General features: G+C 56.6%; 1 protein-coding gene across 1 annotated transcript in view; it reads right to left on the reverse strand.

Annotated features, from left to right (window-relative positions):
• Positions 1-19,065, reverse strand: part of IQSEC3 (IQ motif and Sec7 domain ArfGEF 3) — a 94,115-nt gene that overhangs the window by 50,108 nt on the left and 24,942 nt on the right. The window contains exon 2 of the mRNA XM_027093319.1: positions 13,817-13,900. Within this exon, the coding sequence (XP_026949120.1) occupies positions 13,817-13,900 (84 nt within the window). The remainder of the gene's footprint in view (positions 1-13,816; positions 13,901-19,065) is intronic.

Consider the following 19,065-nt stretch of genomic DNA (forward strand, 5'->3'; position numbering starts at 1 on the left):
GTGAGCTTGGTGGTGTACCACCCAGACCCTGCTTCAAGGACTGCTTGCCCAGCTCTGGAGGTGCTGTTGAAGATGGCCTTCATCTGTCAGCTGCCCCCCACCCCAGTTCCTTCAGGAACTGCAGTGAGCTACTGGGCCAAAGTCAAATCCTCCCCAGGGCTATCTGCATCCAACAGCTGACAAAGAGGGGACATAAAGGCTCAGCCGTATGACCCAACATGGGTTGGCTAGGTCACTCTCCCTCCAGAGCCCCCGTGGGATTAGCCGAGGCTCCTGGTGGACCTGCAACACGGGTTGACTTCTCTCTCTGCCCCACGCCGTGCTCCTGCCCTCCCTTCCATGGGTGTTGATCCCAAACACCCTCCAGCAAGCGTCCAGCACCCTGAACTCAGAATCTCCTTCCCAGAGGCACCAGTCAGCGATGGAGACCCAGCTTTTCTTTTTCCTTCCTTTTCCTTGTCAGCCAGGATTACCCTGGTCTCCCTGCCCCCAGACCTGCAAAGCCTTTCTGGGCTCCGGATGTCTTTGATAAAGACTCTGGACTCTCTTCCCAGAAAATGCACGTGATTTCATACACGCCAAGCTTTACCTCCACTTTCAGAGGCTTTACAGACTCCGCGGATCGGGCTGAAGACGCTCTCCTGGAGGGAGGATCATGGATTTTGTCCCTATGCTGAGAGCTGCGCCAAGCGCTGCAGGCAGCTCTGGTCATCCAGAGGGAACGAGGGCTTTCAGACACCGGCACTGCTCCCTCAAAACCGACGGACCCTCGCTCACGGGTAAGAGAGCTTGAGTGGAGGGAGCCCCTGGTCCTACGACTCACTAGTCAGGTGATTTCAAGCGAAACACTTCACTTTTCTGCACCTCGGTTTTCTCATTTGCAAAATGGGGGTGTGAATATCTCCTTTCCAAGAGAGTGAGGAAGACGAAGTGGCCTCCTAGGCTGGTGTGCTGGCCACCGTGGAACATCCGTCCCTAGGAAGGATGAGGGAGAAGGAAGGGCAGCTGTGCAGCCCCCGGCAGGGAGCTGGTCCCGGCAGAGGTGTCCTCCCCGGGCTTCCAGGCAGACCCTTCCCGGTGCCAGGAGCTGAGGGGACAGGAGCTACTGCAGAGCCTGTGAGGGCCAGGGAGGGGGGTGCTATGCCTGGGGAGGGGAAGACTTCAGGGGAGGGGGCCCCCAGGTCCTGGCACGAAGGCAGAGAAAGGCAGGAGGAGGAGCCTGGAGGCCCAGCCCCTGCGGCTGGTTGGTGCGGGTGATGGGCGGGGAGGCAGGGCCACTTCCCCTCCCTGCAAAGGCCGGAGCAGCAATTACCAGAGACGCAGCCAGGAGTGTTTTGAAGGCTGGAGGACTCCTTGGGCTAGAAGATTCCCCCAGAGGGCCTGACCAATTGCACTAGATTATCTCGGTCTCTGCCAGCCTTTCTTAAAGCGCTTCTGGGACAAAGAAACTAGGCATTTTCCAGACAAAAGCTAACAAAAAGCCTCACATCTCAAGATTTTTCAGCCTTTACTAAAACACTCCTGTCTCTCCCTCTCCTGAATCGATAAAGTGATCTCAGGTGGTCAGAATAAAGGCCAAGCAAGGGGAGTCAAGTGTCCTTGGGTGTCCCAGATGGTACTGGGGAGAGGTTGCAGTGAACAGAGGGCCAGCGTAAGGAACAAATTCACTCGCCGCCCATTCCAAGCACAGGCTAGGAGATGCCGGCCGCCCTGCACCTTCCTGTTCACACCACACGCAGGGCCACAACAGAATCCTCGCCGCCTCCCTGACCCCGCGTTATCCAAGCTGGACGCCACAGTTCACGGTAGGATGCCCTGGAGGAGGGCGGCCGTGTCTTCCCTGCTGTCCGCTTGTGGAGGCTGCCCTGCCTTCATTGGCTGTGACACACCCCAAGGCCCCGAGACAGTGAGTTATTGTCTGTCCCGGCGGCTCCTGGGAGACTCCAGGCTTTGACTAAACGGCTGCTCCAGAAGGTGCTGGCTGAGTTGCTTTGTCTGGGGGGGTTTCTTGCTGAAGGCATCACACTCCTCCTCCGGGCCTGTGCCCTCCCCAGACCCAGGCCCAGTCACGGTGGGGCCCCAGAGTCCAACGTGGAAGCGGCCCCTGCGTAGCCCACTCCTCGGCGGGACGCCAGCACCAGGGAGGCCTCACCTAGAAGCTTCCTCAGGACGCCTCCCTCACAGACTCACAAGCTGGGCCACACGGACTAACGCCATCTCATTGCCCCTGGAAGCCTAATATTTTTGAGCGTTTGTTTTCCTCCCAGTAGACGTGGATCTGGAAGCAAAATCAGGCTCTAAGGACGCCCGCCCCGCTCGCCGCCTGACACACCGCACACAGCTCCCAAGCGCGTGCCCCTCTGAGCCCCTGAATACACCTCGGGCTTTCTCACCTCCCGTGTCTGCCCACATTCCCATCTCACCCACCCTGAGGCTGCAGCTGCAAAAGTGTGGCCTGTACTCTGTCCCTGACACACCCCACGGTCACCTCACAGCTGCACTGAATGGTTACAGCTAGTGAGCTCTGGCTTGTCGTCCACGTTTTCCTTTTATCATGAACGATCTGATACATGCAAATACGAATAACGTGCACGCGAGGTTCAGAGAAGAACCTTCGCTTCACCCAGCTCAGGAAACAGCCCATCCGTACCCGCGGGTTCCTCCTTCTCTCCTCGGAGGAGTGCCTGCCCTGGATCTGTGTTTATCGTCCCCAGCTTCTCCTTAGGGGCGAACCTCCTCCTGTCATGTTGCATAAGCAGCACTGGCTGCTGGGCAGGGGCACTGCCAAGTGCGCCTCGTACTGGCGGGGGCGGCTCGGGAGCTCTCAGGGTCTAGCAGAGCCCAGGAAGGGGCAGGAGGCCCTCCCAGGGGACGGCCCCCAGCCCCCAGCTCCAGGCCGGACTGGAAAGATGGCAGGGCTCTGACGCAGCCAGGCTGTGCCCGTTCCTGCAGCAAGGAGGGCTTTCGAGTGAGATAATGGACTTGCTCCCTAAGGAGCCCTGCTTCTGGCCCCGTGTGGCCAGATGGGTAACGATTTCCAAAGGCACCGTGGGGACCGTCCGGAGCCATGCAGAAATAGCCCACGGAAATGCCAGGTGAGGCTGGCAGAGGTGGACTCGGGAGAAGCGTCAGCCTGTGAGCCGCTGGCAGCCAGGTCAAGGGTGTGAGTGCCTTTGGGGTCCCTGAGAGGAGGGAGCACACGAGGCGGTGTCAGCACAGCACGGCAGAAGTTACAAATGCAGACCCAGCGCCAGGCGGCCAGGCTCTGCCATGCACCTGCGTGTGGCCTTGGGCAAGTCTCCTAACTTCCTTGGGCCTTACTTTCCTCTCTAGGAAAGGATCGCAGTAGTAATGTATATGAGATGCTCTCAGCCCCATGTAAGTAGCAACCATCGTTTTCCTTTTCAGGATTTACAACATGTTATTTTGTCAAATAAGATAAAAAGCAAAAGCACCGGCTTCCCTGGTGGTGCAGTGGTTACGAATCCGCCTGCCAATGAGGGGGACACGGGTTCGAGCCCTGGCCTGGGAAGATCCCACGTGCCGCAGAGCAACCAAGCCCGTGCGCCACAACTACTGAGCCTGTGAGCCACAACTACTGAGCCCACGTGCTGCAACTACTGAAGCCCGCATGCCTACAGCCCGTGCTCTGCAACAAGAGAAGCCACCGCAATGAGAAGCCCGCATGCCGCAATTAAGAGTAGCCCCAGCTCGATGCAACTAGAGAAAGCCCGTGCACAGCAACGAAGACCCAACGCAGCCAAAAATAAATAAATAAATTTGTAATAATAATTTAATTTTTAATAATTAATTTATATAAAAAAATAAAAGAACCAGACAGACGGCTGTGGTTAAAATCCCACCTCTCACTAGCTGTGTGGAGCTGGGCTAGTTCCTCAACTCCGCTGAGCTCGTTTCGTCCTGTGTAAGGTGGGGATACCTATGTTGCTGGGAGAGTTAATAAAACAATGACCATAAAGCCTCTGGCACCTATGTGATGCTCGGTAAATGCAGGTTTCCTCCCCTAATCTGGGCCTGTTGTGCTTCCCTGGCTTCTGGGCTGCTGTGCTCTCCCTGGAGAGCGAAGACCTCATCTGGTCCTTCTTGGATCCCTCCAACAGCCCTGTGACGGTGGCCCACACAAACCATGTGCGGACAGCCCATCCCAGAGGCGGGGCATGAGACCACGTCTCTCCATTTCCCTCCTCCAGGTCCACCCAAACCAGCCCTACCTCACCCAGCAGAGATGTTTCCTACGTTTCCTTGGTCCTGAGCCATTTTCAGGGAAGGCTATCCTCCCACCTCCTCGCATTCCACCCCACATCGGGGGAAAGGTCTCTGATGGCCTACAGGTGCCTGTGTCACTCAGGTGTGTGCTTGCCAAAAACCAGGAGTCTTGTGACACAAGAGATGGAAATGGCAGAATCACCAGCCGGGTAGGACATTGCTCTAGACATCTGCCAGGTTACTATGGAGCAAGATTCCTTGCCTGTTTCTTTATGGTCACCTTCCTTATCTTCACCTTTCCTCCTGGAAGTCCTTCCTAATGTCTAGCTTCAATCTTTCTTGCTTCAGTAGAAACCACTCCAAGCTCACAGTATCAGAATGGCCAGGCAATTTCGCACATGCCTGTGGGTTTCACGGGTCATCTCCAAAAGTGTTTGGGAGGAAGGGCCAGCAATGCGGGACACAATGGCTTTGGGGAGAAGCTCCAGAGCTCCCAGCATGGGGAGCCACCCCCTTCCAGGCAGGGCAGTGGTCAGTGCCAGGCCATAAACCTTTCCCTGCGGGGTCTAAACTGTCTCCTCCTCTTAAGAGGAAGCCAAGCTGTCGTCTGGCTAGAAGATGTTCCTGATAAAATGTCTCTGCCCTTAATCGCATCCTCGCTGCACTGTGACAGCCCAGTGCTGGGTTAAATGATTTCCTCCCCGGCCCTGACGTCTAGAAAATCTCTCCAGGCCTGTTGGCCCTGCTTGACTGTCATTCATCGGGGCTCTTAGCTTCTTTGATCTCTTCCCCAAATTGGTCCCTCAGTTCTTGAGTCACGCCCCCCACCCAGCCCTGCTTCTCTCTCTTGTTCCCTCTCCAGCCAACTCTGTGTGTCACAGGCTAGGCTTGAGTAGAAACACGTGAAAGCGGCCCCCTCCCCCATGCCATCGCCTGCTGTCCAAAGGAGGGACTGGACCCTCTCCCTGAAGGGCACAGCTCAACGACCCTGAGCAAGATGCAGGGTAGTGGGTCCCCTCCTGCTTCCCATACTAGGGGCTCCTGCTGGGACCCCATCCCCTGAAGGAGTCGGCCCACTCTTTATAAGTATTTCTCAGTCACACCTGAGTTTCTAGACCCCTTCTCCTGGGACTCCTGGATCTTAACTGATGTTTCCCTCTGTGCTCTTGAAAAATCCAGCTTTAAAGCAGCTAGCATTTATTGAGTGCCTACTATATACCAGACACCTTTGCACACGTCATGTTGTTGAATCCTCCCCATCACCCTGTTGTCCCCATTGGACAGATAAGAAAATCGCGGATTCGAAAGCTTCAGTAACTGCACCAAGGTCACAGAGTTTGTAAGCGGCCAAGCCAGAACTTGAACCTGGATGTGAGTTACTCTGTCCATGCTCTCAGCTGCGCTGCATCCTCGTGCTTCCTTGAAGGCTTCCTGAGCTCACCTTCCAGCCCAGGCACTCCTATCCCACCTCGTCACCCTCCTCCTTTCCGACCTAGAAGGGAATCCACAGAATCTGGTGCTCATCTCTCCGCCCTCAGAGAAGAAAGGGAATTCTCTGTATTCCCTTGTATTGCAGAGTTCTTCGTTGGTCAGTAATTAAGAGTCTCCTGTTTACCAGAATCGTTTCTTGTTACGAATTAGTAAATTCATACTAATGTGATACATCAGTCTCTCATGAATTTGTTTCTGGTGAGTCAGTCCCCCTGGAATCCAAGAACCACAGAGACACCTAATTGATTCTCCAAACCTGCAAGGCTACAGCCTAGACTTAGAGCCCAGTGCCCACACCAGTTCCCGCCAGCCTGTGGGGGGTGGGGGGCAGGATGAGGGGGCCCCAGGCCCGTCAAACAGTGACAAGAAAGAGGCACCCCGCCGCTCCTCTGTCTGTACGGGCTCTGTCTTAACCTCCAGAACCTGAGCAAGTTGCTGCCCTTCCCTGAGCATTTCCTCGGCTGACAACTGGACGCAGGGATTCTCGCCCTCGTGACTTTGAAGGTTTGTGGGGAGGATCGGTGGAGTGGAGGGTGGGAAGGAGCCTGTCACCTGGCGGACGCTGCATACAGTGAGCTGAGGCTGAGGCTGGCTTGACACCCAACGCTTCCTCGTTGCCGGGGGCCCAGTCCAGCTCCCAGGCCGCGCCCTGGGGAGGCGACGGGGATGGAAACGAGACAGGTGGTCATGCGAGGGCAGTGGGATCGTGCTTGTGAGGTGAGGCTGGTCTCCTTTAAAACTGCCTTTTGTGTTTTCACAGTAAGTGAAATGGAGAAAGAAACCCCGTGGCCAGCCACCCTCCCAGCCCTCCTCTGACTCAGGTTCCATTGCTTCCTCCCCACGAGCCTCCACCCAGGCGCTCCTGTTCAGGTCACAGCACTTTGCTTCATCCTGCTTTGCAAATGCTCCTGGTCCCTTGGCCAGATGTGGATGCCTCATCCGGCCAGGGCAGCTCCTTGCCGTCGTATAGAATCACTGGGGGGATTAGACCGGCCACCACCCATGTGATAGCTGAGGCCACTGAGGCCTAGAGCAGCGGGGGGGGGGGGGGGCACCAGCGCTGTCGGGTGGCCTTAGCCCTCCCTGTTCCGCGTGACCCCAGCATCACCAGCGGGAGACCTGGGGTGAGGCACTTCCTCTCCTGGGTCTCCTGTCTGGGCAGTAAAGGGCCAAGGCTTCCTGGTTCTCTGCCGCCTTGACGGCCTGTGGTTCCGAGTCCGTGGACCCCTTCTCTGTGCTCCGCCACACTTCTCCTGGCTCCAGACAGAAAAACACGTCTTCCTTCACCAACAGCTGTCTTTCCTGTTTTGTTTTGTTTTTTAATCGTCACAAAAGTTATCTCTAAAAATCTCCTTTCTTAAACCATTCCAATGCCTCTCAAAGGCAGTAAATTCTTGAAGAATGCCTGATCTCATGCAATCCCTCCTGCGATAGACTATTTCCTCATTGGGGGTCTGAGGAAATGCATTTAAAACTCTTTCTGTCATCCATCAGAAATGCTTATTGGAATTATGTCATTTTCATAGTTGTGCTATCGGTTACAAGATAAATGAAGAGGCAAAGGTGACCTTTCAGAGGAGAAAACAAGACAGCACAGGAAACAGTGAGGTTAGAAGAATCTCTAGGCCTGCGAAGAGAGGCCACACTTCCTGGGAACGAAACGAGAGTATCCAAAAGATTCAAGCAAGAAGCTTTCAGCAAATGGAACGAGAACTTGTTTCCCCCCAAACTGGACAACGCTCTGCGTTAATAAACACCAATCCTTGTGATAGCTTTCATTTTGTTATTCTGGAAGTATTATCTTGGTTATGTTTATTTCTCTCTCTCTCTCTCTCTCTTTTTGTGGGATCTCAGTTCCCCGACCAGGGACTGAACCCGGGCCACGGCAGTGAGAGCCCAGAATCCTAACCACTAAACCACCAGGGAACTCCCATGTTTATTTCTTTAAATAATAAAGCCTAGAGCTTTCCTCCTCTAAAAATATTCTCTTAGTCATTTCTCTGTTCGGTCCGGTTGTGCTGATGTAGTTACCTAAGGCTGCCTGAGTCTCCTGCTGGGAGGGGCGTGGCAGGGAAAGGCCCCGACTGCTCGGTCCCTGGACCAAGAGCCAGGTTCTCCGGGAGGGGCTGTGCAGGGTGGCGGCCACACCTCACTTCCTGCACCAGCGAACCCCTCCCTTCTTTTGTCTCCCGTGATAGAAGCCGTTACAGACGCGGTTCAAGTCCCAGCTGTGCCGTTTTCCGGGTTTACGGCCCGTGGACAAGTCATTCATCACCTCTGAGCCCCAGCTTGCGTGTGTGTAACATGGAATAACAACATTTTATGAGTTTTCAGTGAGAATTAAATAATACCCGTGTCTATGGTACACAGCAAGCGCTCAGCACATGGCAGCTAGCATTCTCCTTCCCTTTGGCGGGTGCAGGGACATGTAATAGAAACACCGAGGGAGGAGGGATTCTTTAACCTGCTCCAAACATGCTGCTGACTGACGGGAAGCGGGCTGTCTGGAGGCGGGCCCAGCCTGGCCTGGCTCACATGGCGGCCCAGGCACCGCCCCCTGGGCAGGTGCGTTTCCTGAGTACCTCTGGTGACCACCTAGGTCCTGGGAGAGACCACCTCGGAGGATGGCCAGGCCTGGGAGGAAAGGCACACAGGAGATCGTTCCAGACATGAGTCCCACGTCCCACAGAGCAGAACGGCAGACAGCAGCTCAGGACAGAGCTTTCCTGTTGTCCGTTGAGTTAGGGGGACGTCCCCACCCAGACAGCATCTGTTTTGTCTTCTGTGTCTCCAGGGTCTGGCAGGGAAGACACAGGTGAGGCAAAGAGCACAGAGGGGTAAAGTGACAGGGGAGAGACTTCCCTGGCTCCAGGACCAAATTCCTCTGCCACCTCCGTTGAGGTCACCCTCTGGTATGGAGCCGGCCGGGCTGGACTCTGCTGTGACGACACGGGGACCCTCAGAGGACAGGGGGCACATCTGCTCACAAAGCGCAAAGATGGAGGAGCAGCCCCTCCCCACGCCCGCTGCTCTGCGCTGAAGGCAGTTTGCCGCGCCCACCATGGACGGAGGTCCTCAACCCCCAGGGCTCCCTCCTGGGCTCCACTCCAGGGCAGCGCACTCTGGGGGTCTTCACAGCCCTGGCTCAGGGTGCAGGACCCCAACCCCTGCAAAGACCTCTGGAAACGAATCTCTGGTCTCCTCGGAGATGGGACAGCTCCCCCCTGGCCTTTCTGCTGCCCGTGGCCCTCCTTATGTGAAGATGCGAGGACCCCAGAGATTGGTGGCCGGGCAGGCCGGGTGGGCCTGCTTCCACCCCTGCGTTGCCTCCACCCAGGGCCACGAGGGAAGCTGAGGCCTTTCTGTGCTTCTCTGGAGAAGAGCATGCAGTTCTGCAGCCCCAGAATGACCCTCCCCACTTCCTCGGGGGGTGGGGCAGGGTTCCCAGCAGCCTTGGAGCCTGGATGCGACTAATGCAGCCGGAAAGGACTCAGTGGCCCCCGAGCCCAGCTGTTTGAAGCCTAAACTGTATCGATTTGAGAATTTAATTGCTCTGTGATCCCTGAGTAAATTCTGGCTGGTCCATTGATCAGGCCTCCGGCCGCTGTGGGGAGACAAGATGCGGTGGTTGCTGACGCAGGGCTCTCCCTGCAACACCGCTCCTGGCTGGGTGTCCCCTCCTCAGGGGTCCCAAGCAGGGCCCCCGGCCTGGCTGGTTGGCAGGTGATGGGGGCAGGGGCACCAGGAGGGACTGGTCAGGGCGGCAGGCTCTCCTTGGCTACAGTGCCCTGCGTGGGAAGGGCAGGCAATAAAATCGTTTTTTCTTTCCTGGGGAGAAAATGTAAAACCCAGCCTAGAAAAATAAACCCTGGCAGGTTGCACACTAATATATTAACGGTGGTTCATTCTATACGACTGCCTTCCATTTTTATTTTCTTCTTTATACTTCTGCATTTACCACATTTCCAACAACTAGCAGTATAACTTATAATCAGAGAAAATAGATGTTATTTAGGATCAAATGGAATGGCTGGAAGGATTGCTCCTATGCTGCTAAAGAAAATCCCAGCGGCAGCTCCGTGGAACGCGGCTGCCTGTCGGAGTTCAGCCTGGGCTGACCTTCCGGCTCCAAAACTAGCTGGCAGGGGTCCCTCTGTCAAGACCCCAAACTTCTCTCCACCGTCCAGTCCTTATCTGCAAATGGCCACAGCGCTGTCACACGGAATGAAGCGAGATAAAGTACTGAGTGCTTAGTGACACGGCCCTGGCATGTTCCGTAATATTAGGCCTCTTCCATTCTAGCGGAAGGACCCAACACGCAGCGTGCCCCCCCAGACCCTCCCTCTCCCCAGGGCTGGGGGTGGTTCTGTTTCCTGCCCAGTGGCCCCCTCCTGACCCCTCCTCCCCCGCCACCTCCTGTCATTACTCTAACAGAAGCGAGCCTTCCTCCTCTCGGGCCCCACTGCCACCCACGGAGACAAATGGGCCACTATTTCTCTAGATGCAGGACGCAGCGGCCAGCTCCAGGGTCATTGTTCCTGACGTCACTGAGAGCCCCAGAGGGAGGAGAGCCCATGGATGGAAAGCAGGGCTGTGATTACTGGCCTATTCAGTGGCCCGGAATAAAGCCCTGTCATTAGTGGCAGCGGGGGGGGGGGGGGGGGGGGGGGGGGGGGGGAGCATGGATTGTGTGCCTGGGGCGATGCACGGGTGGTCCAGCCTCAGAGACCTCACCAACCCCATAACCACGCCACTGCACCCCGTCCCCTGGCCCACTGTGCCCATCCCTCGCTCCCCCCAGGCTCCGTGTCCCAAGACAGAGTTTCTCCTGACCCCATCCCCCAGGGCTGCCCTTTGGGTAGCTGGGGAAGGCCGTCCTAGCCCCTCCCACACACACACCCCGAGGACTGGGGCTTTGGGAGGGGCAAGCGTCTCTCCTGGACCCCCAGGTCTCCCTTGGCCGAGGGTTTTCCTCAGGCTGCAGCAGCTGGTCTCTGTGCGTCTGATCAGAGGCGCTAGGGGTGATGGGCCGCCACTCGCCGGGGATGAGGCCAGCGGCTCAGGAAGGGGACTCTCGCTCAGCCCCACAGCTTGGGTGGGGACAGGGAGGGCGTGGCACCTCAGGCTCTGCTGACCTGGGTCACTGTTGGCCAGGTACAGAGGAGGGAGGTGGCCAGCCCTGCTCTCACACACCAAAGACCCTGACCCTGAGCTCTGACTGATGGCGTGGAGTCCTTACTGGGCCCCCTGTAGAGACCACCTGGCTTATCCCTGGAAACCCCAGAGGAGGCCGTCTCGGCCGGGGCCCTGCTGAGCTGGTGGGAACCCAGGCTGAGCAGTGGGAGGGGCTGGCTTGTCTCAGAGCCCAGCCCAGGTTCTCCCCAGCGTGGCCCTGAGGGCCTGGCGATCCAGCCACCGTGTGCTCTCACAGCACACAAGGCCTCTGACCTGGGCACCTCCTTAGAGTGACTCGGGGGCAGGGTGGGGGAGGGATTGGGTATGCTCTCTGGCGGCGGGGATGCCTGGTCAAAGGGAAAGGAGGGGCTGGGAAGGTCACGGATAAGGCTGGGAACAGGGATGTTGGGAGTCTGATGGGAGAAAACGTATCTGGGGGTGGAATCCCCCCAGGAAGCCAAGAACAGACAGACTGACTGACACGCAGACTACTGGACGTCTGAAGGCACCCAGGGGGCTCCTCCCAGAGAAGCTGAGATGCTGACATCAGACAGACGGACAGACAAACAGACAGAAACACACTCCAGGAAACTACAGGCCAGACAGATGGGACGACTTGGGATAACTGGGAACAGAAGCAGACAGCGACCGAGGATCTGGACCGTGTAGACGGAGGGCGGCAGTGGGCAGTGTCACAGGCCCTCGGGGACCAAGAGAATCTCCCACCTCCCACCTTCCCTCCCAGCATCACTGCCCCACCATGGGAAACTGATAATAGATGTATAAGAAGCCTGCTCCCCTGGCGCCCGGCCCCCATGAAGGGGCAGCACCCCGCCCCGCCCCAGTATACCGCCTCTGTCTCCCGTACCAGGTCCTCCCACCGCCTCCGACCAGGACTCAGGGCTTCGGGGTAGGAGGCCAGGCAGTTGGAGAAAAAGATGGAGGGGTGAGCGGGAGAGAGAGGAAGGGGCGTGGGAGACCCAAGGGAGGATTTCCGTCCCCAGCGCCTGCCGGGCACGAGCATCTTGGGGGCGCCCTGTTATCCACCCTCACCTGATGCCGGTGCTTGGGTGGCAGCAATGGAGGTGGACGGGACTGAGGTGGCCTGCTGGGCAGGAGACAGAGCAGACAGCTCCTCCCTGCCAAGGAGTACATGTCTAGGAAGAAGCCTCTCCTGTGTCTGAGAGTGACCGCCCAGGGGATGGAGCTAGGCCCTCCCACTCCTTGCTGTCCATCTCCCTCCTTGCTGTCCATCACCCTCCTTGCTGTCCATCACCCTCCCTCCTTGCTGTCCATCACCCTCCTTGCTGTCCATCACCCTCCTTGCTGTCCATCACCCTCCCTCCTTGCTGTCCATCACTCTGGGCCACTCACTCTCTGCCCCCTTTCCTTTCCTCTCCCACCATCTCTTTCTCCCGTTTCTCTTCTTCCTTCCAGTTTCCAGGAGGGCCATTTTCAACTTGGGGGCATCGCATGCCCCCTGGATGGGGAGCCCCTCGAGATCCAGGTGGCCTCACTCTCCTTAGGTCCTGGGCACAGAGCTCGGCCCCGAGACCTCTGGGCATCGGCCCAGCTCTGGCCTCCCCTCGTCTCTGTCCCCCGGTGTGGTCGTGCCTCCTGCAGTCCTGGATCCCCAGGGTGGGCCCCTTATTATGGCTCAACTCCCACCATTGCCTCCCCAGGGTCCTGCCTCTCCCAACCCGCTCGGACTCCCTTTGAGGGAAAACAAGCAGTAACACCTTTCGGGGGAGGTTTTCCATCCCCAAGCCCACCGGCTGCCATCTCTGATGACTGCCCAGTTACTTCCCAAGGAATGAAGGGATCATGGAATCACTGAGGCTTCAACCTGGAGGCAGCCCTTAGTGCAGCAGGTCTGGGCCAGGGTGCTCGCGGCTCTGAACCTTCTGCTGCCCTCCCATGAGACAGGTCCTAAAGCCTGTCCAGGCCCTGAGCAGCCCAGAAGCCTCGGTGAGATGAGAAGTCATGCTGTTCCCTACATAGACCAGCCCCTTCATCGTACAGACGGGGAAGGTGGGGTCCAGGGGAATCCAGGAACTTGCCCAAGTTCATTCCAACAAGAGGAGACTGCAGATGGGGTGCGTTTCAGGCTGGAATCCGAGTATCCTGACCCCCGGGGAAGTAAAAACAAGGAAAGAAAAGAGAAATGCACTGAACTGAGATGGAAAACTTGGGGGAAAGAGAAGAGGACAAAGTGTGACCAGTACAGAGGGGGCAGCTCCAGGTCGAGCCGGGGGGAGAGGACACTGACGCAGGGGAGGAGGAGAGGCGGAGGGTCAGAGGCGGTGGACGATGGAGGGGAGGGGAAGAACGAAAGCGATGGAGAGAGCCTGCGGGGAAAAGAGAGGGCCAGCGAACGATGCAGAGCAGGGCAGGGAAGAGAGCCTGGGACGGGACTCCAGACCTGACTTCTCAGTGGGCCCCCTCCCTTCCCAGGTGGTCGGCAAACCCAGCACAGTATGATAAACCTTCAAATCGAAGTTACCTTGGCTCCTTTGTGGAAGGAGAAAGATTAGAGAGAAAAATGCAAATCTTGGATATGAGAGGCGGGATGGGTGCTATTATGGGTGGGGCACCTTCGGGTGCCACGGGAGACGTATAGATATAATCAAGCTAATTTCCCCTGACGTTTAAAAAGGTGAACTTTTTACAGGCTGGTTAGTGGGAAGGAGCGTAGGTTTGGGATTTGCACAGCAGCGTATCATGACCTAAAAATTGGGAACTGCTCATCTGGGGTCCAGAGGAAGGACGGAGAGGTGGAAATATGAGGGAGGAGCTAAAAACAAACAAAAATCCCACAAGACTCGGGAGGAAGAGGCCAAGTAGGGCCCTGGTGTGCGCTCTGCTTGGAGGGGGAAGGACAGTGGGGGTGGGGAAGGGAGGACCGTCCAGCGATTATTCCCACCTTTGGGAGGCCAGGTCAGAGCAGGCGGGCTTCTGCTCGGCGTCGGCGGCTGGGCAGCAGAACTGGTGCAGCACGGTCTCATTCCTGAGGGCAGAGCAGAGGAAGAAGGTCAGTGCCCTCCGACCCCAAGGTGCTCCTGCCTCAACACCTTGCCCCTGGGTAACACCAAGGTCCCAAACACTACCCAGGGGAGAACGTGCAGCACGGAGTCAACACAAACACTGCCTCCTGTTTGCAGCCCCTGACCTCTTCTACTTCTGTGCCCCGATCCCTGCGGTAGGCTCCTCCATGTGACGTAACATTTATTTGACTGTATCTTTTGTCATGATCATGGTTAGCCCTCTATAACCCTTTCCCCCACTAAGGTCCGACCAGCGAGGCAGAACTAGATCTATTCATCCGAGATGCACAGAATTGCATGCAGTGAACACTTGTAAGCTAATCATATGCAAAACACTCGTAGAGGCCTTAGAGTTGCCGGCTTGATGAGAGATTTGTCCGACGTGGATGAAAAAGCCGACCGGAAGGCGGAGATCCGGGCTCTGGGGCCACCGCTGCAGGTGGCTCGGGTTGTGATACCTGGTTCACCTGTCCTGCATTTCAGCTTATTTACTAATGAACCACAGGAGCGGCTCCCAGCCCCAGCTGCTTACTAATCTCTTCAGGAGATTTTTTAAATTACGGATTCACTTGGGCTGGCCTGGGTCAGGGGCAGCAGGACATTTTATAAGCTCCCAGGTGATTTTCTAAGGGCAGCCAGAATTGAGAGCCATTCGACTACACAATTCCCAAGGTCCTTCCGTTACTGCGAGGCTGGGATTCTAATACCTGTCTTGAGCCACCTTGAGACTTAACACTGAAATTATTTTTGTTGTTGTTGTTTTGTTTTTGTTTTTTTGGCTGTGCTGTGCGACTCGTGGAGTCTTAGTCCCCCACTCAGGGATTGAACCCGGGCCATGACAGTGAGAGCACCGAGTCCTAACCACCGGACTGCCAGGGAACTCCCCTGAAATTACTTTTTTTTTGCGTTATGCGGGCCTCTCACTGTTGTGGCCTCTCCCGTTGCGGAGCACAGGCTCCGGACGCGCAGGCTCAGCGGCCATGGCTCACGGGCCCAGCCGCTCCGCAGCATGTGGGATCTTCCCGGACCGGGGCACGAACCTGTGTCCCCTGCATCGGCAGGCGGACTCTCAACCACTGCGCCACCAGGGAAGCCCCTGAAATTACTTTTGGATAAAGTTATGCTGACCTCCTGCCTTCTCCCCTTTGGCAAGCAGTCACCATCATGAAGTCAGAGAAAGTCAGACCCGAAAGGGCTCTGTTCTGATCAACCTCCCAGGGCTGGGAGCCGCTCCCCTGAGCAGCATTGAGGCAGGTTCCACGTGGTCCTCCCAGGTCTCCAGACGCGGATGCATTGGCGTGTGCAATGGGAGACATAAGCCTCCAAGTCCTTCCACACCTCAGGCTCGGGCTGGCAGTGTACTGGGGGTCGCAGTCTCTTTTGGGGTTCCTACTGATGGGGTCCCTAAGGACAGTCCAGCTGGGAGGAGGAGTTTGCCTTCAGCCCCTCCCCTGTTTCCTCTCTATCCACCTCCTGCCCATGGGCCTTCTCAGCCTGGGCCAGGGGCTTCCCAATAGACACCCCCTTCAGCGCCTCCTTCTGGGATTAATTTCATGCTACCCACCTCTAACCATCCTGGCCCCCTGCCCTGCCCAAGGTCACCGTCCAAGTGCCTGATCTGGGCAGGTCTTAGCTTAAGTCAGCCCCAGACCTCCCTTCCCTCCACCTCAGAGGAGAACCCACACAGAGGAACCCCAAGAATTGATTCTCATTAGAGACAAAATTGGAAGAAAAAAGTGGAGAAGTGATGGGAAGGCACGTCACCTCTGTGGTATCCTTCCCCAAAACCTATAACCCATTCCACACGTGGGAGAGCGTCAGACAAACCCAAATTGAGGACATTCTACAAAATATCTGACCCGTCCTCCTCAAAACTGTCACGGCCTTGAAATCCACAAAGAGACGGAAACTGTCACAGACCAGAGAAAACTGAGACGTGATAACCAACCGCCATGTGGTGCCCTTGGTGGGATCCTGGGACAAAAAGAGGATGTTAGTGGGAAAGCTAGTAAAGTACAAGTAAGGGCTAGAGATGGATAGATAGAGATGGATGGATGGATGGATGGATAGACGGATAAACAGACAGATGATAGATAACAAAATTGGGGCCACAAAATACTCATAATCATATTTCAGCACTTCATAGGGTTTACTATGTGGCATGTACTGTTCTAAGCACTTTCCATGTGTTACTTTGTTAAAACTCGCAAAACAGCATCCGACAAAACTTCCTCCTCAGTCTCCAGATGAGGAAGCGGAGGCCGGGGGAGTCTGTGAACCACAGATGAACTCTCAGGCATTCAACACATGCCTCGTTTCTTATGACAACTCGTTATGGTCTGTGTTATCATCCTCTTTTATACAAATGAGAAAACCAACGCTCAGAGGATGTAAGTGACTTGTCCAAGGTCACACCTAGTTAGCAGGAGAGCCTAAAGCCCAGGCAGGCAGGTTTCAAGGATTGTGTCCATTATTCTACTTTGTAAGGTTTATGGCCAGTGGACACTCACGTCCAGGCCCCACGCCCTGGATGGGGGTCCCCGCTGCTTAGCCCAGTGCTGGGTACACACTGCTGGTACCCAGTGCATGAGCGTGCAGACGAGCATCCCACGCCTCAGGGAGTCCACCCGCCAAGAGACCATCCACATCGACCAACGATGAAGTTCCTGTTTGATTGAAGCTGGAACTTTCTCCAGCCGTAATGAGAACACAGGCGGGGGATCGTCGCCTTGTTTGTCCATCGCTGCCCGAGTCCGAGGCTTGTCCTGCCACCGCGCTTGAGCTGATCCCTGAATCCCTGGCCTGCAAGTCACAGCCCCTCCTCTCTGCCTCCCTCTCTTCCCGCCTTCCCTGGGAGCACTGCCCCCATACCAGAGACAGCAGACCACCGGGCACCAGAGGCTGAGAAGGGAAGTGGGGGACAGGAGGGACGAGACAGGGTCCCCGGGGCGGCACCACCCATCACAGCCTGTCCAGATGTGAGGCGGGGGGCCTGTCCACAGAACCCAGGACAGCTGGCCTGAGGCCTTGCCCCCAACCCAGCCCCAATAAGGTGCTGGGATCTGTGCTGGGTTCACCAGCCCTCCACAAGCGGATCACAACCCCTGTGTAGGTTCGTCAAGTCCTTTATCTCCCGAAGCCGCAGTTTTCTCCCCAGTAGGATAATAGTAAATCCTTCACTTGGCAGGGTTTTTAGACGAGCAGATACAATGGTGAATGTACAAACACATCATAAAGGTAAGGGTCACACGAGCAAACGTTTTATTCATTCACTTTTCTGACCCAGGCTTTAATTTCATCAGCTCAAATGCCAGAAAGGAAGGAAGAATTTTTCTTCCACGAAGGGTGCTCTCTGCATGCCTGAAGTCAGCAGGGGCTGCATTTTGTGAGCACCGAGAGGCAGAAAACGTCCCCTCCACGTAGCAAGAACCTGCTGCTCTCAGAACTTGCTTCTCAGACCTCTGCCCTTGGTACCTAATTCATCAAACAGGGCAGATGGCAAACTGCAACATCGCTGCATCCCCATTTCATTGTGGTAGAAACAGGCTCCGCAGGTGGGGCGAATCCCGAAGATGCTGGGCATTTAGGTGGAGGACCTAGAGGCAGGCCTGTCTCCCCTTGCTGCTGGGGAAGTAAAGGAAGGAGGAAAGCCAGTGCTCACAGGCCTCAGGGCAACCGCTGCGCTTTGGGGTGAGGGGGACCCTTCAAGGTGCACCAGGAACCTTGGAATCCTACAGCCCCCAACCCGGCCCAGGGCAGGAGCCCGGGAGGGGCTTTCCCGGAGCTGCCACGCTGCATCGTTCAGCTCGCGGTCTGTGCAGTTCGCAGCCCAAGGCGGTGGCCCTCGGAGATCTGGAACTGAGCGGCCCCAGCACATTGGCAATGGAAGGGGGCCCCTCTGAAAAAAGAGCACAACCCATTCTGAGTCCTGGGCTCTTGGAATTCCAAAGGAGGGAGGCGTACGGTATCCAGGCTGAAAGCTTATTTCCCGGGTTCGTGATCCCAGGGCCCCTGACTTTAGGCAGAACTCAGTCCTCCCTGGCTTTAGCGACCCCAGGTGGCCCAAGTTGATGAGTGTTGATGCGGTGGCTGGATTGTGGGTGGCTGTGCTGACCCTAGAGCAGGGCAGTCGGACCCAGAATGCCCCAGGTGGCCCAAGTCGATGAGTGTTGATGGGGTGGCTGGATTGTGGGTGGACGTGCTGACCCTAGAGCGGGGCGGTCCGGACCCAGAATGAGGGTTTCAGTGTGTGGCTTGTCCCTGGTCTTGCTGCCATGCTGGGCTGGGAAGGAGCATGGAGTTCTCAGGGGATGAGAGGAGCGGGCCATCGGGGCATTTCAGGGCATCACCCGAGCGAGATGGGGGTTAAGGGTCTTCCAAGGAGTCAGCGTGGACCTGAAGGAAGAGGAGGAGCTGGGGTTCCTCTGGAAGAGGACCCTGTTTCTTACTCTGAAAGAGCCAGGAAGCGGAGAAGAGAGTGGTGGTGCTGCCTGGGGAAGGGCAGAGACCTCAGAGGCCAGCTGGCTGGAGGGGGAAGAAACACCAAGAGCTGCCAGGAGCTAATGAGGTTGTAGCCAGGCCAGGCCCCGAGCCACGGGAGGCTGTGCACCTACAATTTCCCGCGTCTCTAGTTTGAGACTCAGGATTCCACTGCTTGGCCATCCACACAGCCGAGTAGTTGAGAGGAACTGATGAGACGTGCGGTGATGCGGGAGGGGACGCCCAGCAGGAGAACTGAGGAGGAAAAGCCAGGACCCCTGTGGCACAGCTTTGAAGGAGGACCCCCTCCCCTTCACCAAGCTGAAGACAGCAGCTCTAACCCCCAGCCTCTGGAGGGAAACAGCCAGGGAACCTCTCCGACGGAGCTGTCTTGAGCTTCAGGAAAAGGGAGAAATCATAAAGTCATTCCCGGCACCTTCCTCGCCCCGACCCGTCCTGGTGCCACCGTCACCAGTGCCGGTAGAGCCTGGAGACTGGGCTCCTCCCACCTCCCCCTTTTCTTAACTTTATCACCTCCTCCAGGAAGCCTTCTCTATCTAAACATGGTAATAGGAGGAAAAGATGACCTTATTTTCCAGAAGTCACTCCTATTCATGGGGGGTGGGAGACGTTGAATGGTCACAACAAC

Source organism: Aethalodelphis obliquidens, unplaced genomic scaffold (genome assembly GCF_003676395.1).
Source record: "Aethalodelphis obliquidens isolate GAN/ISIS:26980383/991018 unplaced genomic scaffold, ASM367639v1 scaffold83, whole genome shotgun sequence".
Taxonomy (NCBI): domain Eukaryota; kingdom Metazoa; phylum Chordata; class Mammalia; order Artiodactyla; family Delphinidae; genus Aethalodelphis; species Aethalodelphis obliquidens.